General features: G+C 39.7%; 1 protein-coding gene across 4 annotated transcripts in view; it reads left to right on the top strand.

Annotated features, from left to right (window-relative positions):
• Positions 1-27,610, top strand: part of LDAH (lipid droplet associated hydrolase) — a 112,622-nt gene that overhangs the window by 25,280 nt on the left and 59,732 nt on the right. For all 4 annotated transcript variants that reach the window (XR_010405448.1, XM_045884170.3, XM_045884169.3 and 1 more), the window contains 2 exons: positions 1,251-1,394; positions 16,056-16,225. Coding sequence is in view for 3 of the 4 variants with exons in the window: in XM_045884170.3 (XP_045740126.1) it covers positions 1,251-1,394; positions 16,056-16,225 (314 nt within the window). In the remaining variant the exon portion in view is untranslated. The remainder of the gene's footprint in view (positions 1-1,250; positions 1,395-16,055; positions 16,226-27,610) is intronic.

Raw genomic sequence — 27,610 nt, 5'->3', positions numbered from 1 at the left:
GTGATTGCAAAGAGGAGAAAACCTAATAGCATGAAGAAATAATAAATTGATTGGCAAATTGATATTGATGAAAGTGGACCAGTATCTGAGAGCATTATACAGATGATGATTGCAGGATGAAAGCCCCATTTCACTGTCTTTTCCCCTAAAGATGTATCAGATTGACTCTTTTTCTAAAAGGTCATTATTCATTCCATTTCTCTATAGCAAACCCATGTCAAAAATACCTTCTGTAGGGTGCCTGGGTGGCTCAGTTGGTTAAGCGACTGCCTTCAGCTCAGGTCATGATCCCAGGGTCCTGGGATCGAGTCCCGCATCGGGCTCCCTGCTCTGCAGGGAGCCTGCTTCTCCCTCTCCCACTCCCCCTGCTTGTGTTCCCTCTCTCGCTGTGTCTCTCTCTGTCAAATAAATAAATAAAATCTTTAAAAAAAAAAAAATACCTTCTGTATATACACAAGAAAAGTCTGTATGTATTAGTTGGTGGTCTCTTTCCCAAAAGGTGAAACTATACATCTGCTTATAATATAAGTACTTGTGATAAATGATGAGGAAACCTCAGTAAACTCAAAGTACTGTTTGTGAATGATTCTTACACTGATTTGTTTTCATGTGGCTTGCTAACTGAGCACAATAAAATCTTGAAGGGCTTTAGAGACAGGATTATAATGACTTTGAACTACTAGGATGATAATGGGAAGCCACTGAGAGGTGTTTAAATTAGGATACTGCTATGAGTTGAAGTTTGAAGTTATCTTTCTGGGCACCCTGCAGAATGGGCTCCCAGGGGACAAGAGTAGATAGAAGGCCCATGAGGAGGCTGCTGCAGGAAACTCAAAGTGGTAATACTAATGGAGAGACATGAGATGCATAAGATGTGAGATCTATTTTGGAAACAAAGTTGACAGGACTTATTAGTGAATTGGATGTGAAAAACAGGGAGAAACCAAGAGTGACTCCTGGTGTTAGGACTTGAGTATTAGGTTTAGGATTGGTGGTTCCATTTATTAAGCTGAAGAATAGGGAGGAAGAATTTATCTTGAAACCATTGGGGAACGAAGCAGGAGCAGAAATTTTCTGAGTGATCATTCCCAGACTTAAGATATAAAGGATATTAAAATTGAAGTGTATGTATAAATGTTAGTAGATTTGTAGAAGAAAGTGTGAGGTCAAATAAATCGTTCTTTTCCACTCTGCATATCTTATGTGAGCTTATTGCTTTAGTTAACTAAGGTCTGTGTTTCTTTTCTTAGGTAATCCAGGTTTTTCTGCCTTTTATGTACCATTTGCAAAGGCTTTGTACTCCTCAATAAACCGATGCTTTCCAGTTTGGGTTATCAGTCATGCTGGACATGTTTTGGTCCCCAAAGGCAAGAAGATTCTTATAACCTCAGACGGTATGTCTTTATTAACATCTCCTTTCCTTTACAGCGAGTGGGTGTTCATGTGTCTCGGAAGTCTGCTAAGGTTAAGAGTTACACCATTGGAAACCTCTGCTGTGGCATTGGGCCCATGCTGCCACGTTTTGGTAATTTTAGGATTTTTAAACTCCTTTTTATTTTCTGCAGGTAGTTTTCTCTAAAAATTTGAGTAGATCAAACAATTGTCTAAAATTGCCTTCTCTGTGGACCAACTAGTAATCAACTATATATTTATTGATCAAGCACTATATTTCCAGGGCTGTACTAAGAGGAATGGTGGAGGAAAAAATATCGTAAGCCATGGTCCTTACTCTAAAGAGGCTCCTACCCTAAATTTTGGAGAATGATTGAGTGATAAACTCTGGCCTGCTGATCATGTGGCTATTTGGGAAATAAACAAAGGAAAGAACACGGTATGGGTTTGAAAAGGCTTTGTGGAGTAGACAGGTTCCAACAGTTGAGTAGAATTTGGATCCGGGGGCTATGGGGAGTGCAGAGGTTTAACAGGCAGAAGACGTAGCACAACAGGGAGAGAGATTCAATAGGTCTGCTAGTGCTGGGCAGGGCCAGACCTAGAGGAACTTCGGAGCTGGGGAGAGAGCCATGACTCCATTGGTAGACTCCTGGAGGCCTTTAAATGGAGAAAGTAGCACCAGGTAGCTGCAAATTACCTGCGCCTAACATATGAAAATTCAGCATTCTCACTCTTCTAAGAAAGAAAAATATAACTTCACTTCTCTGTAGGCATTCCATTTAAGGGCTGTTTGTCCCAAGCATGACCCTTAGCTAATCTGAGGTGGGAGAGAAGTGGCTGTGGCTTTGGTTTGCTCCTGTTTCTGGTATGCCTCTCCTATGGTATGAGCATCTTACTGAGCATCTAATGATAGGGGAAATCGTGTGTGGGGAGGGAGGGAGAAAGGAGCAGGTGATACGGGAACTCTCTGTACTAATCTGTTCAAATTTTCTGTAAATCTAAAACCATTCTTTAAAACAAAACCTGTAAAAAAAATACTGGAATTTAAAAATAATTTGGTATTTACATTTTGCTTTTTATCATTGCCATAAGAGAAACTGTAGATTAGGTAGCTTGATTAACAGGAATTTATTTTCTCATAGTCTGGAGGCTACAGGCCCAACATTAGGGTTTCAGCATGGTTAGGTTTTGGGGAGAGCCTTCCTGACTTGCAAGTGCCCTCTTTCTCTTTGTGTCCTCATATGACAGAGAAGGAGAGAAAATGATTTCATGTGCTCCAGGAAGCTCTCTGATATCTCTCCTTACAAGGCCACTAATCCCATCATGAGGGCCCCAACCTTATGGCCACCTTTAATCCTAATTAACTCCCAAAGGCCCTATCTCTCATGGCGGTTAGGGCTTCAATATAAGAATTTTAAGGGACATGGGTGCCTGGGTGGCTCAATTGGTTAAGTCTGCCTTCAGCTCAGGTCATTATCCCAGGCTCCTGGGATCAAGTCCCACGTCAAGCTCCCTGTTCAGTGGGGAGTCTGCTTCTCCCTCTCCCTCTGCTGCTGTATGTGCTCTCCCTCTGTCTCTGTCTCTGTCTCTCTCTCTCTGTCAAATAAATAAATAAAATCTTTAAAAAAAAGGAATTTTTTTTTTTTTTTTAGATTTTTAAATTTATTTATTTGACAGAGACAAAGCGAGAGAGGGAACACAAACAGGGGGAGCGGGAGAGGGAGAAGCAAGCTTCCCGCGGAGCAGAGAGCCCGATGGCGGGGCTCGATCCCAGGATCTTGGGATCATACCCTGAGCCGAAGGCAGATGCTTAACAACTGAGCCACCCAGGCGCCCCCCAAAAAAAGGAATTTTAAGGGACACAAACATTTAGTCTGTAACAGTCCTGAGTAGGGATGCTATATACCAACATTCCAAATCTGATCACAAGTATAGGTCAGCACATACATGTGAACATTGCACCTGAATAATAGTAAACATACAAGTTACTTTTTGAAACATTTTTACTAAATATTTATTCAGGTTTAGTAGTTGCCTTTGGTCTATCCTCAGAAGTATTTCCTGACAGTTTATAGAAACTGGTCCTTTTTGAAGCCTTGACCCTATTGAGTAACAGAAGTTTCTAAGTGGAATTTCTTTGCACATTTATGAACATCTGCAGGTATGCTAAGTTTATAAAAATTGCTTTATTTGAAAAAGTGGGTGACAGTTAAGAGGTGATTCATATTTTTATCCACATCCTATTTATGGCTGTTAATTGGAGCATATGGTCAAGACACAATATAATTATTGCAGAATTTAGGAAACAAAATCACCATCATGCATACAGGGTAGATACTTTTCAGTTCTGTAGTTAGTAGGGAATTTGGTTGTCTTTTCTTTTTCCTCCTAAAGCCATAGCTCAAACTCTTAGTGTGTCACCTCACTGTGAACATCTCAGTGATTCTTTTTTTTTTTTTGAGAGTAAGAGAGAGAGCTCCCAGAGCACAAGCAAGTTGGGGGGGCGGGGGGGAAAGGAGGGCAGAAAGTGAGAGAGAATATTAAGCAGGCTGCATGCACTCCATGCACTGTGCTAATGCCCACGGCTCAGTCTCACAACCCATGAGATCACGACCTGACCCAAAATCAAGAGTCGGACGCTTACCTGACTGAGCCACCAGGTGCCCCACAACTCTCCAGTTCTTGACCTCTGTCTTACTTCTCACATGTAGTAGTATAGATCAGCTTCCTGAAATCTTAGTTCTGGTTCCAGAATCCTGTGTTAACTTTAAATTGATAATGTCAGATACCAGCTCTTGAGGATGGAATTCAGTCTCCTTTTTTTTCCCCTAATTCCACTACATTTAGTCACTTTTGAGTATCTGCTGTGAATATGCCTCTTTGCTAGCACTTAGGGAAAAATACACCTGTACTCAAAACACATCTGTTGCACTTAATTGTTTATGGTTAGGTAATGTCACCGGCCAGACTTCCTGTGTCCTCCTCTTTAAGGCATCACACGTAAGATTACCCTCCTCAGGAAACCCTCTCCTCAGTTTGCACTGTCAGTGCTCAGGCCCTTGGTGAGCCTCTATGCTTCCATACTTCAACCACTCAGAGTTCTCCTGCCACCTCCACTACCTTGTTTACTGCCCTAATTATCTTCCATTTAGAATTACAGATCTATAGATTCAGAGTGATCCCTGTATGAATTCCCATCAAAATTCCAGTTGTGGCATTTTTCACAGAAATAGAAAAAAATCCCAAAACTCGTGTGGAATCGTAAAAGTCACCAAATAGCCAATACGATCTTGAGAAAGAAAACAAAGCTGAAGGCACCACACTTCCTGATTTCAAACTATATTGCAAAGCTGATAATCAAAACGGTATAGCACTGGCATAAAAACAAACCAGTGGAACAGAACAGAGAGCCCAGAAATAAACACACATGTATAGAGCCAATTAATCTTTGATGGGGGCTCCCAAGAATACACAATGGAGAAAGAGATAGTATCTTCAATAAATGGTGTTAGGAAAACTGGATATCCACATGCAAGAGAATAAACAAATGCACATAAAATTAATTCAAAATGGATTAAATACTTAAATTTAGGACTGGAAGTCATAAAACTCCTAGAAGAAAACATAGGGGAAAAGCTCCTTGGCACTGGTCTTGACAGTGATTTCTTGAGTATGACACCAGAAGTAAAGGTAACAAAAGCAGACATAAATATTGGGACTGTGTTAAACTAAAAGCTTCTGCAAAGCAAAAGAAACAATCAACAAAACGAAAAGGCAACCTATGGAATAAGAGAAAATATTTGTAAACCATCTATCTGACCCAAAATGTATAAGGAACTCATACGCCTCGATAGCAAAAAAAACTAATAGTCTGATTTAAAAATGGGCAGGGGCGCCTGGGTGGCTCAGTCGTTAAGCGTCTGCCTTCGGCTCAGGTCATGATCCCAGGGTCCTGGGATCGAGCCCCGCATCGAGCCCCTGGGATCCTGCTCCGCGGGAAGCCTGCTTCTCCCTCTCCCACTCCCCCTGCTTGTGTTCCCTCTCTCACGGTGTCTCTTTCTGTCAAATAAATAAAATCTTTAAAAATAAATAAATAAATAAAAATGGGCAAATTTTTCCAAAGAAAACATACCAATGGCCAGCAGGAATATGAAAAGATGCTCAACCTCACTAATCATTAGGGAAATGCAAATCAAAACCACAGTGAGACTCACTTCACTCCTGTTATGATGACTGTTATCAAAAAGACAAAAAATAACACATATTGGCAAAGGTGTGGAGAAAAGGGAACTCAGCACTGTTCGGACAACCATTACAGAAAACAATATGGGAGCTCCTCAAAAATTAAAAATAGAACTCCCATATGACCCAACAATCCCACTTCTGGATCTATATCTAAAGAAAATGAAATCAGTATCTCAGAGAGATATCTATATACCCATATTCATTGCAGTGTTATTCACAGTATGTGGATAATTCCAAGATATGGAAACAACTTGTGTCTGTTAATGGATGAATAGGTAAAGAAAATGTGGTGTATACACACACACACACACACATACACAATGCAATATTATTCAGCCATGAAGAAAGAAGGAAATCCTGCCATTTTCAACAGCATGGATAAACCTGGAGGATATTATGCTAAGTGAAATAAGCCAGACACAGGAAGACAAATGCTGTATGATCTCAGTTATATATGGAATCGAAGAAAAGTTGAACTCATAGAATCAGAGAGTTCTATGAGCAGCTGCCAGGATTTGAGGGATGGGGGAAATGGGGAGATGTTGGTCAAAGGGTACAGACTTCCATTTATAAGATGAATAAATTCTGGGGATCTAATGTACAACATGATGATTTTAGTTAATAATACTATATTGTATAATTGAAATTTGCCAAGAGAGTATATCTTAATGTTCTCACCATCACAAAAAAAAAGAAAGAAGGTAGTTACTCTGTCCATCCCAAGCCTCCTGATGGCAGTGGCCTCAGTTAGGAGTGCCTGCTGTGCGTGCCCAGGACACATCACTGGTAGGGAGCTCCACAGACATTTCCTCCATGGGGGCCCTTATTTATGGCTGGGCTAGGTCTTGTGGTTCTTACTATGACTGCAGGATGCACTTCAGGAAGACACCCTGAGGGAACTTCGAGGAACAAGATTTATTACCTACAGTTTCTTGGGGGTACATGGCAGGGGGAGCAGACCTGGGGCCCTGCCTTTATTAGAGCCCGAGGGTGGGGTGCCTACAGTTTTGCAGGTTCACTCTTTACTGGCTAATGTAAGGCATAAGAGCCAGAGTTAGTGCTTGGGAAGGAAGAAGTGGGTCACACAAGAAGTCAGTTACCTTAACTTACCCAAGGCTTTCTGAAAGGTACCATCGTGGGTGGGGTGGCCTAGTTCCTTAGCTGGTGGTTTTGCTAGTAGTTGTCTCGTACAGGTGGCAATATGCTCATTCAAGATGGGTGTCTTTTGAAATGGAGGCCTCGTCAATCAAAAGCTTAACGCCAGGCACTTACACTAAACCATGTGAGGTGATGGGTATGTTCATCTGATTATGGTAATCATTTCACGGTGTATCCGTATATTAAATCATCACATAAAAACAATTATGTGGTACTATCTAAGTATATACAGTTTTTATTTGTCAATCATACTTCAGTAAAGCGGAAAAAAAAATTACAGAAAGTGGAAGATGGGTACATGCGGATCTATTATATGTTCTCTCTACTTTTATGTATGTTTGAAAGTTTCCACTATTAAAAAAAAAAAAACTTTAAAGAAAGAAAAAAAATTATAGAATCGTAGAGCTAAAAGTATCCACATCAAATCCTACCTTGAACCCTTATTTTTCAAGGAAGGAAAGTAAGGCCCAACAGGGCTAAATCACCTGCTAGTGAGTGGCAGAACCTTGACAAGAAGCCGGCACTTTGAATGTTTAGTTCAGTGTTCTAGTCCTCTTGGTGGGTCGCCTTAGGTGACTAATGCAAAGTGCTAATGAGACTCCGGTTTTTTTTGTTTGTTTTTTGTTTTTAAAGATTTCATTTATTTATTTGAGAAAGAGAGAATGAGAGACAGAGAACATAAGAGGGAGGAGGGTCAGAGGGAGAAGCAGACTCCCTGCCGAGCAGGGAGCCCGATGCGGGACTCGATCCTGGGACTCCAGGATCATGACCTGAGCCGAAGGTAGTCGCTTAACCAACTGAGCCACCCAGGCGCCCGAGACTCCGTTTTTAGGTTGAGTTACTCTATGAGCTAATTCTCAGATTGGCCCTTCCATGATCACCAGTTACACCTGGTCTGTGACCCTTTTCCTGCTGTGGTTCATAGGGGAACAGGGTAATGGGGTGTAGAAGAAACAGTGCAACTCATGGCAAATACTTGTATAAATACTTCAAAATGCCTTTTTTCATAGTATCTTTTTCTGTGTTAATGCACACTCTGTGTGTGTGTATGTGTGTGTGTGTGTTTATGAATGCAGTTCACCTGAGAGTCTTTAACACTTCGCTTAAAGACTAGGGTATACTTTGAAAGACAAGTAAATATTGATTACCTAGCAGTGAAAGATTTTAAGAGCACTAGTGAGGTGAAACTGAATATACAGATTTTGCTTCCTTGATTAAAAACGTGTATTTCAACAGCCATCATATTAAAACGTGACTGAAGGTGAACAGAATGTGTAGCAGATACTTGCTCTGCTATGAAATATCTTAAACAACTTTATTGTTCTATGCCCAAAGAAAATTTTAGGTTCAATACCATAGTTTTTCCTTTGTCAGGAAATGTATATGTTTGCCTGGGAGTGTGTTTTTACTATCTTAGGTTGTGTTTGGAAAACAGAGGTGTTAGAATTCTTCTTAGAAAACAGACTTGAGGGGCACCTGGGTGGCTCAGTACGTTAAGCGTCTGCCTTCGGCTCATTTGGCTCAGGTCATGATCCCAGGGTCCTGGGATCGAGTCCCGTATCGGGCTTCCTGCTCAGCTCGGAGCCTGTTTCTCCCTCTGCCTGCAGCTCCCCCTGCTTGTACATGCTCTCTCTCTCTCTGACAAATAAAATCTTTAAAAAAAAAAAAAAAAAAAAAGGAAAACAGACTTGAGGTGGCTTAGTCTGTTGGGTGTCTGACTCTTGATTTCAGCTCTGGTCATGATCACAGGGTTGTGAGATCGGGCCCAGTCGGGCTCCGTGCTGGGTGTGGAATTGGCTTGGGATTCTCTCTTTCCCTTTCCCTTTGCCCCTCCCCTGTGCATGTACGAATGGTCTCTTTCTCTTTCTTTCTTCTCTCTCAATAGATAGATAGATAGAATCTTTTTGGAAAAAAGAGAAAAATGGAAAACAGACTTAATTAACATGCTAAACCTCCAAAAGCCTCCCCCCTGCTGGTCTGTTATTGCTGGCCTGTCATCTTACCTTTGGCAAGAGATAAGCCCAAGACAGAAGGAGCTAGGAAGTAGTGAAAATAACCTCAGGATACTCAGTGAAGAATAATAAATCTTTAATGTAATGTAGGTCATATGTCTAATTCCTACATTCTTAACCTGGGTGAGAAGCTATGTACTGAATTACTTAATGAGAGCAACGTTCAACTCCATTATCACAGTAAGCCCTTACGTGAAGACAAAATCAAGCATTTGAACACGAAGAGCAACTTTGAAAGTTGCAAATAGATTCAAAGGGTAACCATAGATCAGGGCTTCTCAAATTTTGGCAGGCATCAGAATCACCTGGAGGATTCATTAAAACACGGATGAGTGGGTATCACCTCAAGTTGTTGATTCAGTAGATGTGGGGTGGGACCTGAGAATTTGCATCTTTAACAAGTTCTCGGAGTAATGTTGATGCTGTTAGTCCTAGGACCCTATTTTCAGAACCACTACCGTAGATCTTGAGGAAAACCAGTTGAAATTATCTGTTTTGTCTCTGAATTTCTGGGAAATGTCTTTAGTTCTCATTTTAAATTGACATCTTATTATTTATAACTTTGAGTATGCTTATTGCTTAGACTGCTTGTGTACTGTTGAGTTAATAACTTAGTAATTGGAGGCTGGTTCCTTTGCTACCTAATGAAAACAGTGCCATCTAGAGGCATTAGCCCAAAGGGCCACCAGAGGGCCAAAGGAAGCTGCGGTTTTCTAGACAGGGTGAATGGGCAGCTCATCATCAAGGATTTATTGACAACCTACTAGGTTATTACGTTGGTACCACAGGGTCTACAAAGAAATAGACATTCCAGTCTCTGCCTTTTAGGTTAATGACTTTCCATCTGTGTTCTGAGGAGCCCAAAAGTTCTATGAAGGGCAGGCAGGGCTCTGGGCCCCACCATCACCCCCATTCAGCCAGACAGTTCTGCTTTCATTTGTTTTACATATTGAAGGTTATGTTTGCAAATGCATGCTATGGTAGATTGCTGTGGATCAGCAGAACAGATAGATTATTCATCATCCAGGATTATTGCTCTAAAGTACAGGTTTTCTGACATGGAAAATATGGTGTGAAAAATATGTAATCATTGAGAGAGAGGACATAAGCTGTAACCACCCATCAAATGTTGAAAGTATGTTTTGCTTCATATTAGCACATGTTAAAATTATGAACAGTTGGAAATAATATTCTAGTTGCACCACATTATCACAATCATAAATTGAGTATAATTGGGAGAACAGATGTTCACCAATGTCAGGAGGGGGTGATTCAAGACAAAAGTGTGAAAAGAAAATGTGAGGAATTAGAAGTATAAACTCTTTCTGGCTTTGATTTACTATAGAGTCAGCTTACTTGACGGCAGATTCATTATCAACTATTTTAAGTTATTTGTTCAAAAAGTGTAACATAAAAGCTAGAAATCACAGTGGTTTCGTTTCAGCTGATAAAACACTACCTAAAAAAGTTACACAATCTTTCAACTAATGATGAATTTGGGTCATGCTTATCCAGGGAAACAATAAACCACTCCCATTCCAGTATTCAAACAGAAGGAAAGAGAGAAAAACAGTCGGGTGTTGTCTCTTGCCAGGACCATGATTGGCAGAGGAACATGGAGGCAGAATGGAATGGCTAGAAGAGCCCAAGGCAGGGACAGTCTGTCAGTCAGTCTCGGGGGGCTCACAGTCACTGAAAGTAAATGAGTCTGTGAGTAGGTGGGAAGAAACAGAAAAAAAACAAAGGGCGGAGCCAGAGAAGAAGTTAGGAACCCAGCACATTGGTAGAGGCTCAGGGAAGCCGAAGTGGGAAGCGCAGCAGGATCGAGGAGAGCAGTTCTGCAGTTAGTTAGTGGCCCGCTGCCCGGCCGGCCCACTGCCCCGTCTTCGGGGGCCTTAGCATCTTCTCAGTGCTCCCGACAGTGGAGCCCAGACTCCGTGGTGGTGGCCGGTGTCCTCCTCCATCTAGTAGCAGCCTTCTTTCCAGCCTCGTTTGCTCCACCTCCCTATCAACCACAAACAGCCACAGAATTCATCACTGTCCAGAATTACACCTCACACTTTTATGTCTTTGGCTTTTGTTATTTGCTAAGTCAATAAACATTATGTTCTTCTCGCTAAATTAATCTCAGTCTCTCTCTTTTTCTCTCTCATTTCCCGTATTTTCCCCACTAAAATCTGTAGCAGAGCACTGGGTTTTGTCAGGTGGAAAGCATTATTTAATGACCCTGGTTTTTAACCATCTATTTGGAGAATAATAATAAAAAATTATTTTTGTAAGGTATGTTTGGGGTTTACAAAGTTTTGTTTGCTTGATAGCAGTTTTAAATAGGATGCCTACCTACCATAAGCTAACCACAACCTGTGTTGCATGCCTTAAAAGCTAACACACTTGCACCAATGTTTAGATGCAAGGAGTTTGCAGAAATACTTAGGGGGCCAGGGGCAGTGGAGGCCTAAATTATGAGAGTATGCTTTCACATCAGCTTAGTAAAGTCAGGGTACAGTCATGAAAGGAAGGCCTTTGGATCAGTGAATTAAATAAGCATAAAGAATTAGGGACAGTTCTCATCTACCCTTTCACTGATGTTTTGCATAAACCTAGATAAAGTCCTTTGGGGCTTTTGTATTCCACTGAAAGTAGTGGAGAAGCAAATGGTAAGTTCCCCTATAAAACTGATATAAGGTAGGTAGGATCATCATGTCAAAGCATTCTAAAGTAAAATTTTTTCTTTTACTTTGAGAAAAAAAATTTTAAATATAGAAAAGTACAAACAATAGTGTAACAGTCCAAGATTCTGCTACTCAATTTTCTCTTCATAGTTAACACTTGGCCATAATTGCCATATTTGCCATAATTGCTTTAATATTTTCTGTTAATAAATAAAACAGTACAGAAAAAGTTCCATTTTTAAATTTATTTTTATTATTATTTTTTTAGAGATGGGGGAAGGAGCAGAGGGAGAGAGAGAATCTTAAGCAGGCTCCACGCCCAGCAAGGAGCCCGACATGGGGCTTGATCCCACAACCCTGAGATCATGACCTGAGCTGAAATCAAGAGTTGGGCGTTTAACCTACTGAGCCACCCGGGTGCCCTGATAAAATTCCATTTCTTAGATCCCATCTCCAGTTTTACTGTCACAAATTTAAAGTAAATTTCATGTCTCTTTTTATATTTTTGGTGACATTTATGTAATGATGAACAACAGATGATACTGTTTTGTGTTTTTAAAGCTTTACCTAAAGAGTAAACCATATATAGATAGCTAGCTAGCTAGATAGATAGATATCTTTCTCAAAGCATTCTTTAAAATAGGAAGTGCTATTTTTAGCCTTTTAATCTCCACATGTAGGTTGTTTAATTAAATTATTAAGATACAGCTTTGGAGTAATGATGGGGGCAGGATGGAAGAGTTCACTAGTTGAGAAATTCTGGAATGAGATTTGGAGAGTTACTGTGTGCAGACTCAGTCCTAGTAGAAGGCTCATGTAGCACTAATCTCCCAATTTTGTTAGTTCTGTGGTCACAGGTGACTTGTAAATAAATCTGCTTATGTGTTATGCGTTTATATTCAGTATGTACCTAGACATACGTATATGTGTATGTATTATTAAATTTAGGCCATATGATTGCATTCAAGTATGTAAAGTTACATATTTATAGTAGTGTGCATTAGTAAGGAATATTTTCTAGATATTTATCTTGATTTATTTGGAGAAGGTCCCAGTAGTTTTCATGAACCCAAAGGGGCATTACTTTTCAAATGTGATGCGGTAAAAATTTGTTCTTTTCTCAAGGAAATGCTTGAGATATACTTATTTCAGTGTTTTATAATTGTGTTTTTATCTATTTGTTTGCTCTTATTAGATTGTGAACTCCTTGCAGATAAGGGGAGCACATTGTATTTATATCTGTATTTTCAAAGTCACCTTCGGCCATTTAGTCACTGTTTTCTGTCAGAGTAGTCAATTTAGTTGACGTAAAATAGAACAAAATAATAGTTATCAGATACCTGTGTCCTGAAGCTGTAAGGGATGCATAATATTTTGATCCAAAATTGACAAAATTTTAATAACTGGATCAATCAGTTTGTACAACAGATGAAAAATAAATGTGAAGTACTAATATTACTTAATTCTTCTGTGAACTATGTAGGAACAGATTATATGTACCTTTTGAAATAAACTCCAGAATCAATAAATAAGCTACAAAGTAAATTCCATAGAAATGGGTCTAAGAAATAGGGTCAGGTTCTTTTTTTCTTTCTTTTTTTTTTTTGAGAGAGAGAGTACAAGCAGGGAGCTACGGAGGGAGAGGGAGAAACAGACCTCCCGCTGAGCAGGGAGCCCGATGCGGGACTCGATCCCGGAACCCCAGGATCATGACCTGAGCTGCAGCCAGACCCTTAACTGACTGAGCCACCCAGGCGCCCCAGATAGGGTCAGGTTCTAAAAGGGAATTGTCAGTATCATATTTAAGACCATACCTTGATAACGTTTATGTTCCAAACATACTTAGTTGTTGTAACTTGGAATACATTTTCTACAGGAAGAATGGCTTAAGTAATTTCCATATCATTCTTCTGATCTTGGTACAATTGCATGTAATTTTTTTTACTGTATTTTATAGAAAGTTAATGATTTCTAGTATTTTTTTCAGAGTATATTAAAATAATAATAGGCGTGAAAATATATAAAGAAGTATATAGTCCTTTAACCTTTAGTTTTTGCTAGTAAAATAATGTCCAGATAGCACATGTAATATTTGCTGTCATTATTATTTCTAGAAAATGTTTTCTTCTCCTCTAACCTCATTACTACGGCAGATGCTAGTAAGTAATGTCTTTATCTTGGAAAGCTACTGAGCAGTTCCCAGAGGTAAAACCAGATTTACTTCTGAAATATTCATTTGATTAATCTTTTGAATTATAATGTTCATTAAAGTTCATCTGAAATACAATCTTTTAGAACCTTATTTCTGGTGTCAGTGAAGTTTTAAAATGTTTACTGCATTTAGCTCATTTTCTTTCTCTTTGCACTATCTAAGTAAATGTTCTTGGTATATATTCGAGGGAGGACTTAAATGACAGGAATTGAAATGATAGCAGGTGTAACTCATTTCTTTCACAATTTAGGCCAGACGCTTGTGCTATGTGCTTTAAAAGTATTATGCTTACACTCTTAGGAGCCTAGAATTATTACTCTGTTACAGATAAGAGGACACTGAAGATTTGCCCTAGCCACCAAGTTAATAAGGTGCTCAGCTGGGATTTAGACCCAGATTTATCTTGTCTCCAGCACCCATGATGTTACTACACCATGTTGTCCCAATGAAATGAAGATTTTTACATTTTCAAACCATTATGTATTTTGAAAAATAAAGAATTTGGTTTGCAAGTATTATAGATGTTTGTTTGGGGGTATCTGAGAATAATATGATCCCTTCTGGATGGAGTGATCAGAGCAGATAAACTGAAAGGGGAGCATAACGTACTCAAGTGTAATACTCAGTGAACATTTGCCTTTGGAGCTATCAGGAGCCCTACCAAAGTCAGACTTCCAGATTCTCTTCCCCATTCTGTTTTATGCTGAACTTCCTTGTTAAACAGAGAATGGATCCTAGGCTGACCTAGGAAGAAGGATTCGGGCAGAGCACATCTTAACCTGAGAGATCAATAATACCATGGAAAAAGGGAACTAAGCCTCATTGACTCAGTAAAAAGGTCTTCAATAACTGTATGCCAGGCACTGAGGGACAGAGATAAGCAAGACATAAATTGTAAAATAGGAATAAGCTAGGAGTAGTGTGGTAAGATAAACATGGGATATCGGGGGACCTGAAAAGAAGGCTACTTTACTCCTCGCCCACTGAATCATAAAGTAGCTTCTCAGAGGAGATAACACTTGTTGGGAGTTTGAAGGATGAAGAGGAGTTAGCCAGATTAACAAGGGGAGCTGAGCACTGAAGGAAACGGAAACAGCACGCACAGATAAAACTGAAGAGCAGTGAGTTCTGGGTGCCTTTCAAATGAGCTGCATTGTGGCTCATTACAGTTCCCATCAGTAACTTGTAGGAGTCGAAGGCAAAAAATTTAGTATCCCAGTAATTCAAACTTTAATAAACAATTTACTACCTTGTGATATTTTGAAATATTATAGGTGCGTAGGGAAAACCTATTGAAATTTATATTCATATTTACAGACTACCATATTTATAGACTACCAGAGCTGGCAGCATCCTCAGAGACTGTCCAGTGAGTTCAGTTTTTTCAGTCCACATTAGTATTTACTGTGTGCTAGTCACAGAGGACACAGAGGAAAAAGTGGACCTTGCCTCCAAGGAGCTCACAGGCTACGAGAGGAAATAAACAGACAATTATACAAGTATGATAAAGTGCTCTAATAAGAGTGGAAGGGGACTGGTTAAGCACAAAGGGAGGCTCATTCATTTTTCTTGGAGATTAGCTAGATAAAGTTTTAATTAGCTCTTGAAGATTTCAGAAGACAGTTCATTTATGAAAGGAAGAAAGGATATTTCAGGTTAAGACTGCTGGTTAAAAGGAACAATTTACAACATTTCTCCTTAAGCCATTCAGTCTAAGTTCTTCAGCAAACAAAGATTATCTAAAATAATGAAGCAGTGTCATGGGTTTTCTTAGTTGTCTATTAATAATATAAAATAGCCTAACCAGTGGTTCTCAGTGTGTGGTCCTGGGACCAGCAATATCAACATCTCCTGGAAACTTAGAAATTCTTTTTTTTTTTTTTTTTTTAAACTTAGAAATTCTTGAGCCCCAACCCCGACCTACTGAATCAGGGAGTTTGGTAGTGGGGCCCAGCAGCTATCACCTTCCTAAGTCCTGCAGAGGATTCTGATACATGATCAAGTTTGAGAGCTAGTGGCCTAAGTTAACTGTAGTTCATATACTAGTTGAAAGTTCATGGACTTTGAGGACAGAGACCTGGGTTTGAATCTCACTGTTCTCACTTCGTAGATGTGTGACTGTCAGTCTGTCACCTGATGTCTGTGAACTTTGAGATTTTCATCTGTAAAATGAAAATAATGCTTCCTTTCTGGGGCTGTTTTGAAGACTTGATGTAATTTAAGTAACACTGTAGCTAGCACATTGTAGGCTTTAAATAAATGGGAACTACTACTGTTGTTAGGGTTTTTTTTTAAGATAGTTTTCCCAGTGAATTTATTACTTTACCTTATTGAGTGAAAATATATTCATATTTTTGCTTTTAGATTCAAATGCTCCGGAAATTAACGACATCTATGGACTACAAGGTCAAGTTGAACACAAGCTAGCTTTCCTGAGAACTCATGTGCCAAAGGAAATAAAACTTGTGGTCATTGGCCATTCAGTAGGCTGCTATATTAGCCTTGAGATTTTGAAGCTTGCTCCTGAACTCCCAGTAAGTATGCCTCAGGAGGTGACTGTAGGTGCTAGATTATGCACTTGCGCAGATCCTTCTCAGCTTTCCTTCCCTCTTTTGTCTCTTGTCTAATTGATAAATATAACAGAGAGGGGGATATTTGGTAGCTGCCTTTATCTTTATCCATATTACTGTGGGCCTATGTGAGTGTATGTTCACGCAATTTCCATGTGTTTCAAAAAATAATACTGAAGAAGGTAGAAATTTTCCAGATGAATGCCATTTAATCTAGGGTTATCTGGAAATCTGAAGTTGCATATAACTTGCCATTTATAAAGGAATATTTAAGAGTAGTCCCCGGCCAAGACCTAGACAAGAATCTGTCTTTATTGAGAGAATATTTTGCAAATGTTCATGCCTCCTTTCAAAAGAAAGAAAATTTATCATCATCATCATCAGTAAGCAAACAGCTGTCCTTATGGAACACTAAATCTTTATTTAGTCATAAGTCTGGATCCTTCTCCATTCTATAGGTTGGCAGCCTTTTTGGGTTCATTCGTTCACAAATGATTGGGTACCACTGGGTGTCAGATATTAAGTGAGATGCTGGAGACACAAAGACCTATTTAAAGTGCCCAAGAAAGCTAGTGAGCTAGAAGAGACTTCAAAACAAAACAGAAACTCATACTCTCAATAACATGTACCACTGAAAGGATCTATTGAATGGATGCAATTCACAACATAAATTATTTCTTGATTCAACAAACACATATTAAACACTGGCCATATGTCAGGCCCTGAGCTGTGTTTTGAGGACATCCCAGTGAATAAGACAGTCTTTGAGGTAAGAGAGTCCAAAGTCTAATGGAGGAGACACAGTAATCCATAGGTCTGGTAACTACTGTGTAGGAGTGTGAGGGAATGCTATTTAACCTTGTAATCTGAATGCAAGAGAGGAAGTGATTCCTTCCTGGAATCTCTGTGTCCTAGGATTTTGACTTTTCTCATTCCATATGATAAAAATTTCAAGAGGAGTTTCAGAGGTCCTTGGAAATTTTCTTCTACTTCTACCAGCTTGACAAACGTAGGTCTCACTCATAATTGCCCTTAGGAAATGTACAACTATAGCCTCCCTGGGTGTGGTTTTTAATACCAAATGGAGGTTGGTAATTTTCGCTTATTGGGTATAAGAAAATGTATTTTTCATTTCTAAGTGTGATTTTAGTAAATTCAGGATTGCTTTCCGTTCACTGTATTATTGTTTCTACTCTTTGTTTCCATAGAAAAGGCACCTTAATTGGAAAGGAGACTTTTTCTTTTTAGCATTTTGCATGGCTTCTGATCTTTTTTGTGTCTTCTAAATCTCCTCTAGTACTGTGTGATGAGGTAACCTTCTTTATGGTGCCCAGCCCTGCCATTCTGTGGTTCTGTCTCCACAGTTGCCAAAAGCCCTGGCTCTAGAGCTAGGACACCTAGGTTCATGTACTTGCTGTGTATTTTGTCTGTGTGACCTGGGACAAGTTATTGCGTATCTCTGTACCTCCCTTTCCTCATCTGTGAAATGGGGATAATAATATGTTCTCCAAGGGAGACTTAAGAATGGTTCCTCGGCCTTAGAAGTTTCCTAATAAGTATTAGCTGTTATTATGGTGATGGAAATAACAGTGGAATCATCGGCTCAGTCACTAGGTTAAGTACCATATCAGTTATCTACAGCTGTGTAACAAATTGCCCCAAAATGTAATGCCCTAAAACCATACATATTTATTCTCTAAACAGTTTCTGTGGGTCTGGGATCTGGCCACAACTTAGCTGGGTCCTCTGCTTCAGGGTCTCTCATAAGACTGCACTCAAGATATCTTCCAGGACTGTAGTCTCATTTGAAGATTTGAATTGAGAAGGATGTGCTTCTAAGCTCATTTACATGATTGTTGGCAGGACTCCGTTCCATGAGGGTTGTTGTACTGAGGGCTTTGGTCCATCAGTGGCCCGTGGGTGGAGGCCACCCTCAGTTCCTTAATATGTGGGTCTTTCTAACTTGCCTCATTAGAGCAAGTGTGGTAGAAGAGCCAGAGAAAGTCTGCTGGCAAGATGGAAGTCACAGACTATCCCCTAATTATGGAAATCACATCCCATTACTTGTACAGTATTCCATTTGTTAGAAGCAAGTCCCTAGGTCCAGCCCCCACTCAAGAGGAGCAGATTACACTGGAGCATGAACACTAGAAAGTGAGGATCTTGTCAGAAGCTGCCTACTCCACAACTACTACAGTTAGTATTTCACTTGTGTGGTGTACAATCAAGCATATAGGTACATAGATAACATCCCAGTTTACTTCCCAGTGTAGGAGGTGAGTTGGTCCTGTCTAATAAAATATAGCAAACTGATATGAAATACAGTTTGGGGTTATTAGTTATCCCAGGTGTTTTGAAAACTTAAAAAAAAAAACTTTTGAAGAAAAGAGTACTTGCATGTGTGAAATAATAATAGCATTACTGTTTGCGATGGTTAATTTTATGTGTCAACTGGACCAGACTAAGGGACAGCTAGATAGCTGGTAAAACGTTTCTCAGTGTGTCTTTGAGGATGTTTCCAGAAGAGACTAGCATTTGAATCAGTAGACTGAGAAAAGATTTGTTCTCACCATTGTGAGCAGGCATCCTCCAATCTGTTGAAATCCCAAATAAAACAAAACTCAGGAAAGGGGAGTTCTCTCTCTCTCTCTCTCTTCTTGAACTGAGACATCCATCTTTTCCTCCAGAAGAGACTAGCATTTGAATCAGTAGACTGAGAAAAGATTTGTTCTCACCATTGTGAGCAGGCATCCTCCAATCCACTGAGGTCCCAAATAAAACAAAACTCAGGGAAGGGGGGTTCTCTCTCTCGCTCTCTCTCTGTCTTCTTGAGCTGAGACATCCATCTTTCCTTCCCTCTGACATTGGAGCTCCAGGTTTGCTGGCCTTCGCCTCTAGGACTTCCACCATCAGCTCCTCCTGTTCTGAGGCCTTCAAACTCAGACTGAATCATGCCCCTGGCTTTCCTGGTTCCCAGCTTGCAGATGCATATTGTGGAACTTTTTGGCCTCCATAATCATGTGAGCCAATTCCTATAATAAATCTCCTTTCATATATATGCATATTTATGTATCCTATTGGTTCTTTTTCTCTGGGGAACCCTGACAAATACACTATTCTATAAACATAGGGAAGAAAATATTCATTGCTGAGTCCTTCACAGTCTATTAACTTAATCACTGATCTTTTTGGTTTTTGTTTGCTTCCCATTGATTCTGCATGTATTGTATAGTTTCTCTTGTGCATATTTGCGAACAGTTGTTAACACATTTGTTTTGAACCCATCTCTCCTTTTTGGCATGCACTCACATGTCTTTTGGGAAAGAAGTACAATGCATCTTAAGGTTAATCCAGCTTCTTGTAGCTCCTTTTGCTTTAGAGCTTTCTAATTATTGCTCTCCTTCCAGGTGTTCTCGCCCTTGCAGGAACCATGGTGAAAAGGGGAAAGGGAAATGAGACATGAGCGTAATGTAGTCTGTTTGTGGAGGCATAGCTCATACTGTGATTATAGAGTTTTCAGAGAGACATATGAAACTGTGTTTTCTTAAAAAGGGTGTTTTCTAGAAAATAATGCGTGCAATAAATTGTCCATAAAGATTACCCAGGGAGGAGGGTGAACATCTGTATGATTTTTTATTATTATTATTCAAAAGCTTTGTCTGGTTTCAATTAACTGCATTGTTGAAGTCCCCCCACCCCTCTTTAAACACCTGGCCCGGTTAATATCATCGGTGTGATCCCTGCTGAAGTGTTGAAATTTCAGTGTCTCTGGGCTACTCTAAGACAGCACAGTGCCTGCATGCCTGAAGTTAGCATGACACGCTCCATTTAAGATGCATTTGACAGTCAAATAAGTTTGTGTAAGCCAGAGTGTTGCAATCCCTAATCATTTTGCCAAAAATAAGTTAGCTGTTATGTTTTATAACATATGAAGTGTGATAATAAGAAACTTGTGTTTCCATCTCTTCTGTTATTTTTACTGGAATATTTGACTCCCATAAGATTTTGAAGACATATGTGTAGTTTAGTAGCTGGTTTATTTGGTTTTATTTTGGTTCAGTTGTTTACAATATTTTTATAACTAATTATAGGAAACTTTGGTCTTAAAATCATTTTAAGAGACTTATTGCATACTTGAGACATTATCTGACATATTTTAATATACTAAGAAAATTGGCTCTTTTAAAAATCTGGTATTAACATTTTTTTGTTTCTTTAAGCAAATTTGGTACATAGAATTATAGAAATTCTTCCTGAGTGTAATGTCCAGTAATAAAGAATTTAAAAAGAAGCCTGAGAAAATAGGTAATTGGAAGACTATTCAATAGTAGCTGTCATGACTTGTAATAACAAACATAGTTTTAGACTCACAGAATCTTAGAACTGAAATAGGCTTTAGAAACAGTCTAGTTCCGTCTTTCATTTCATGGTTAGGAACTGAGAGCAAGGTCCCTTGCCAGGATGCAGCCTCAGCTCTGTCTCAATCCAGGGGTGGGGTACAGTTATATTAGCTGTGGGTATAAAGAGCGTCTAAGAAGATATTTGATGGCTCTTTCAAACTTTGGATGATAGCAGAGCCTGCAGATAGCACGGTATACTCCTGGACTACACACAACGAGCTTCATGTGGTCCGTTATATTGCAGCTCAAGGAGCAGGAGACCCCATAAAATGCTGCTTTAGCAATTGGGGCCTGGAGGGGGAGTAAATGGAACAAAAAAGTGATAGTCTTATCCCCACTATTTAGAATCTTCTTTCAACATTGGTCCTCTGTATGTTAAAAATGTGCCATCTGATTTTGCCGGTAAATTGTTCACATAAAGTTCAAGGTTGGGAGTTGAGAGACCTTGATTCTTAAGTGGACTCTGAACTGAGTTGTGAGGTGAACCTCAAGTAATTTTACTTTTATTCTCCTCTAAGCATTTGTATAGCATTTTATGAAAACACTTCGTTCCCTTCCAGGGATAGCAGATCCTTCAAAAACTTAATTTTTTATATCATTTGGCCTTTGTTGGGGAAAATGCACAATAATATAGAGCTTCCTTTGTCTGTCCTGTTGGCAAAAATATCTTCTCTCTAAATGAAATTTCCAGATTACTTAAACTCAACTTTTTTAAGCACCAGACTCTTTTATCCAGTTGGATAAAAAATTGTCTAAAATATATTATTACTTATCTATCTTCTTCAACAATGCATATTGATTGTGGAGGAATTAGTAATTCAAGGGCATCATTTTTATAATGTTATTATACTAGAGTAAAATACAATCAAAGAGATTTTGCCTATGTCCTGAAATTTCTTAGATGATAGTGCCTTAAAAAAAAAAAAAAACTTGTCTGTTTCTTTTATAGTTTCTCTGTCTTCTCCCTTAGTGTTAGGTTCCACTTCTCTTCGCTACTTATAATATGTTACTATAATTTGCTTCTAGTAGAGAAAACAGATAATCATGTTAGAATTTTGTCTCAAGTAAGGATGAACAGGTCTTAAATGCATACACAAGAGTAAAGTTGATGAAGTTAAGTACATGGATTTTGTATGGCTCAGAGCTTTTTTGTTTGATTGTTTCTTTTGGGTGCCCAGTGGTGTTTTAGATACTCAAAATCTGAGAGACTCAAAATACACCACAGGTACAGCTGAGAAGCTTGAAAATTTTTACTGAAAGAATTAAAATAGCATGTTAGATCATGTGTGTGTTGATTTAGGAGTACATCTTGTCGGAGAGGGGGAAAAGATGGCGGAGTAGGGGACCCTATTCTAACTGGTCCCCGGAATTGAGCTGGATATCTACCAGACCACTCTGAACACCCACGAAATCAGCCTGAGATGTAAGAAGATAGATCTGGATCTCTACAAACAGAATATCGCAGACGGTTGGTTTCGAGGTACAAAGCGGGGAGCCGTGATTTCGCCAGCAGATATCGGAGGATAAACAGGAGGGGGAGGGAGCTGAGCCATGGGGATCCTACACTACCAGTGAGCGATAGCCTCCCATGCTGGGGACGGGGCACAGATTCGCAGATCGCTAGCGGTGGGGAGAGGACTTTAGGGCAGCCCTCCAGACAGAAACCCGGAGCGCAGGGCAAGGCGTGCGAACTGGGGATGGCTGGCGGTTTTAGAAGCACAAAGGGCAGAGACGTGCCCTGACCTGGAGGCGAGGACTGGGAGCACTGCTGAGGGGCGCACAACCCAGAACGCTGCAGTTTTAGCAGCACAAACAGAAACGGAGATAGTGTGGCCTAGAGAGCTCACGGAAGAACAGACTGCGTTCTCTCTGCTCTGAGGCAGAGGGTTGGAAACTCTCTTCTGCTCTGACTCGACAGCCGCCAGGGAAAGCCACCAGAGAACAAAAGCCTCAAAAAAATGTTTTTCACTGAGCCCATCCCCCACCACAGGGAGCAGGACAACTCTGCCCAAACAGGGTTGCCTGAGTAACAGCGTGGCAGGCCCCTCCCCCAGAAGACAGGCTAGGAAAACAAGAGACAGGCAACCCTAAGGTCTCTAGAAAACAGGTGATTCTTGCTTGGGTTGTGGTCAATAATTTGGACTCTGTACATTCCCTCAACCACCCCTCAACAGAATGACTAGGAGGAGGAACCCCAAAAATAGGAAAGACTCAGAGATTATGACTTATGCCACAGATTTACAAATGGATTCAGGTATAACCAAGATGTCGGAGATGGAATTCAGGCTAACAGTTGTGAAGACAATAGCTAGAATGGAGAAATTGATTAATGGCAACATAGAGTCTCTAAGGACAGAAATGAAAGCTGAATTGGCAGAACTTAAAAATGCCATTGATGAGATCCAATCTAATCTAGATAATCTAACAGCTAGGGTAAGCAAAGCAGAAGAATGAATTAGTGACCTAGAAGACCAAATAATAGAGAAAAAGGGAAAAGAGGCCAGGGAAAAACAACTCAGAATACATGAAAATAGAATCAGAGAAATAAGTGACACCATGAAACGTTCGGATGTCAGAATTATTGGAATCCCTGAGGGGGTGGAGAGAGAGAGAGGACTAGAAGATAATATTTGAGCAAATCGTAGCTGAGAACTTCCCTAATCTGGGGAATGAAACAAACATTCGTGTCCTGGAGGCAGAGAGGACCCCTCCCAAGATCAAGGAAAACAGGCCAACACCTGGGCATGTAATAGTAAAACTCACGAATCTTAGAACCAAGGAAACCATCCTAAGGACAGTTAGGGGTAAGAGATTCCTTACGTACAGAGGAAGGAACATCAGAATACCGTCAGATCTATCCACAGAGACCTGGCAAGCCAGAAAGGCCTGGCAAGACATATTCAGGGTACTAAATGAGAAGAACATGCAGCCAAGAATACTTTATCCGGCAAGGCTGTCATTTAGAATGGATGGAGAGATACAGAGCTTCCAAGACCGGCAGAAACTGAGAGGATATGTGACCACTAAGCCGGCCCTGCAAGAAATACTAAGGGGGGTTCTATAAAAGGAGAAAGACCCTAAGAGTGATATAGAACAGAAATTTACAGGGACAGTCTATAAAAACAAGGTCTTCACAGGCAACATGATGACAATAAATTCATATCTTTCAATAATCACTCTCAACGTGAATGGCCTAAATGCTCCCATAAAACGGAACAGGGTTGCAGATTGGATAAAAAGACAGGACCCATCCATAGGCTGTCTCCAAGAGACTCATTTTGAACCTAAAGATACATCCAGACTGAAAGTGAAGGGATGGAGATCCATCTTCCATGCCAACAGACCTCAAAAGAAAGCTGGGGTAGCAATTCTTATATCAGATAAATTAGATTTTAAACTAAAGACTATAGAGACACAGAAGGACACTATATCATTCTTAAAGGGTCTATCCAACAAGAAGATCTAACAGTTGTAAATATCTACACCCCCAACATGGGAGCAGCCATCTACATAAGCCAACTGTTAACCAAAATAAAGAGTCATGCTGACAACAATACGTTAATTGTAGGAGACCTCAATATTCCACTCTCAGCAATAGACAGATCATCTAAGCAGAAAATCAACAGAGAAACGAGCTTTGAATGACACACTGGACCAGATGGACCTCATAGATATATACAGAACATTCCACCCTAAAACAACAGAATACTCCTTCTCTAACGCACATGGAACTTTCTCCAGAATAGACCACATACTGGGTCACAAATCAGGTCTCAACCAATACCAAAAGATTGAGATTATTCCCTGCATATTCTCAGACCACAGTGCTTTAAAACTGGAACTCAAATCACAAGAAAAAATTTGGAAGAAATTCAAACACTCGGACGCCAAAGGCCACCCTGCTCAAGAATGTTTGGGTCAACCAAGAAATCAAAGAAGAACTTAAACAATTTATGGAAACCAATGGGAACGAAAACCCATTGGTCCAAAACCTATGGGATACTGCAAAGGCGGTCCTAAGGGGGAAATACATAGCCATCCAAGCCTCACTCAAAAAAATAGAAAAATCCCAAATTCACCAACTAACTCTACACCTTAAAGAACTAGAGAAAAAGCAACAAACGAAGCCTAAGCCACGCATTAGAAGAGAAATAATTAAGATTAGAGCAGATATCAATGAATTAGAAACCAGAAACACAGATCAGATCAATGAAACTAGAAGCTGGTTCTTTAAAAGAATTAATAAGATCAATAAACCACTGGCCAGACTTATCCAAAAGAAAAGAGAAAGGACCCAAATTAATAAAATTATTAATGAAAGGGGAGAGATCACGACTAACACCAAGGAAATAGAAACAATTATTAGAAATTATCAACAACTATATGCCAATAAGCTGAGCAACCTGGATGAAATGTATGCCTTCCTAGAAACCTGTAAACTCCCAGACTGAAACAGGAAGAAACTGACAACCTGAATAGGCCAATAACCTATAATGAGATTGAAGCAATGATCAAAAACCTCCCAAAAAACAAGAGTCCAGGGCCTGATGGATTCCCTGGGGAATTCTACCAAACATTTAAAGAAGAAATAAAACCTATTCTCCTGAAGCTGTTTCAAAAAGTAGAAACAGAAGGAAAGCTTCCAGACTCATTCTTTTGAGGCCAGCATTACCTTGATCCCCAAACCAGGCAAAGACCCTATCAAAAAGGAGAATTTCAGACCGATACCCTGATGAATATGGATTCCAAAGTCCTCAACAAAATCCTAGCTAATAGGATCCAACAGTACACTAAAAGGATCATCCACCATGACCAAGTGGGATTTATCCCTGAGATATAAGGGTGGTTCAACATTCGCAAATCAATCAATGTGATAGAACACAATAAGAGGAGAGAGAAGAACCATAAGGTCCTCTCGATTGATGCAGAAAAAGCATTTGACAAAATACAGCATCCTTTGCTGATTAAAACTCTTCAGAGTATAGGGATAGAGGGAACATTCCTCAAGCTCATAAAATCCATCTATGAAAAACCCACAGCAAATATCATCCTCAATGGGGAAAAGCTGAGAGCCTTTCCCTTAAGATCAGGAACACGTCAAGGATGCCCACTCTCGCCACTGTTGTTCAACATAGTACTAGAAGTCCTAGCAACAGCAATCAGACAACAAAAAGAAATAAAAGGTATTCAAATTGGCAAAGAAGAAGTCAAACTCTCTCTTTTCACAGATGACATACTTATGTGGAAAACCCAAAAGACTCCACCCCAAATTACTAAAACTCATACAGCAATTCAGTAATGTGGCAGAATCAAAATCAATGGACAGAAATCAGTTGCTTTCTTATACACTAATAATGCATCTGTAGAAAGAGAAATTAGAGAAACGATTCCATTTACAATAGGACCAAAAACCATAAGATATCGGAATAAACCTAACCAAACAGGTAAAGGATCTATACTCTAGGAACTACAGAACACTCATGAAAGAAATTGAAGAAGACACAAAAAGATGGAAAAACATTCCATGCTCATGGATTGGAAGAATAAACATTGTTAAAATGTCTATGCTACCCAGAGCAATCTATACCTTCAATGCCATCCCGATCAAAATTCCAATGACATTTTTCAAAGTGCTGGAACAAACAATCCTAAAATTTGTATGGAATCAGAAAAGACCCCAAATCTCCAAAGAAATGTTGAAAAAGCTGGGGGCATCACGTTGCCTGATTTCAAGCTATATTACAAAGCAGTGATCACAAAGACAGCATGGTACTGGCACAAAAACAGACATATAGACCAATGGAACAGAATAGAGATCCCAGATATGGACCCTCAACTCTGTGGTCAAATAAGCTTCAACAAAGTAGGAAAAAATATTCAATGGAAAAAAGACAGTCTCTTCAATAAATGGTGCTGGGGAAATTGGACAGCCACATGCAGAAGAATGAAACTCAACCATTCTCTAACACCATACACAAAGATAAACTCAAAATGGATGAAAGACCTCAATTTGAGACAGGAATCCATCAAAATCCTAGAGGAGAACATAGGCAGTAACCTCTTTGACATCGGCCACAGCAACTTCTTTCAAGATACATCTCCAAAGGCAAGTGAAACAAAAGCAAAAATGAACTTTTGGGACTTCATCAGGATAAAAATCCTGCACAGCAAAGGAAACAGTCAACAAAACAAAGAGGCAACCCACAGAATGGGAGAAGATATTTGCAAATGACACTACAGACAAAGGGCTGATATCCAAGATCTATAAAGAGCTTCTCAAACTCAACACCCAAAAAACAAATAATCAAGTCAAAAAAATGGGCAGAAGACATGAACAGACACTTCTTCAAAGAAGACTATAAATGGCTAACAGACACATGAAAAAATGTTCATCATCATTAGCCCTCAGGGAAATTCAAATCAAAACCACACTGAGATACCACCTTACACCAGTTAGAATGGCAAAAATCGACAAGGCAAGAAACAACAAATGTTGGAGAGGTTGTGGAGAAAGGGAACCCTCTTACACTGTTGGTGGGAATGCAAGTTGGTACAGCCACTTTGGAAAACAGTGTGGAGGTGCCTCAGAAAATTAAAAATAGAGCTACCCTTTGACCCAGCAATTGCACTACTGGGTATTTACCCCAAAGACACAGATGTAGTGAAAAGGGCCATATACACCCCAATGTTCATAGCAGCAATGTCCGCAAAAGCCAAACTGTGGAAAGAGCCAAGATGCCCTTCAACAGATGAATAAAGAAGATATGGTCCATATATACAATGGAATATTACTCAGCTGTCAGGATGAATACCCAACTTTTACATCAACATGGATGGGACTGGAGGAGATTATGCTAAGTGAAATAAGTCAAGCAGAGAAAGTCAATTATCATATGGTTTCACTTATTTGTGGAACATAAGAAATAGCATGGATGACATTAGGAGAAGG

This window comes from Mirounga angustirostris, unplaced genomic scaffold (genome assembly GCF_029215605.1).
Source record: "Mirounga angustirostris isolate CCGP_5_RB_7025 unplaced genomic scaffold, mMirAng1.0.hap1 SCAF_10, whole genome shotgun sequence".
Lineage (NCBI taxonomy): Eukaryota > Metazoa > Chordata > Mammalia > Carnivora > Phocidae > Mirounga > Mirounga angustirostris.
The sequence above is the reverse complement of the archived record's forward strand: the minus strand, read 5'-3'. Positions and strand labels throughout refer to the sequence as shown.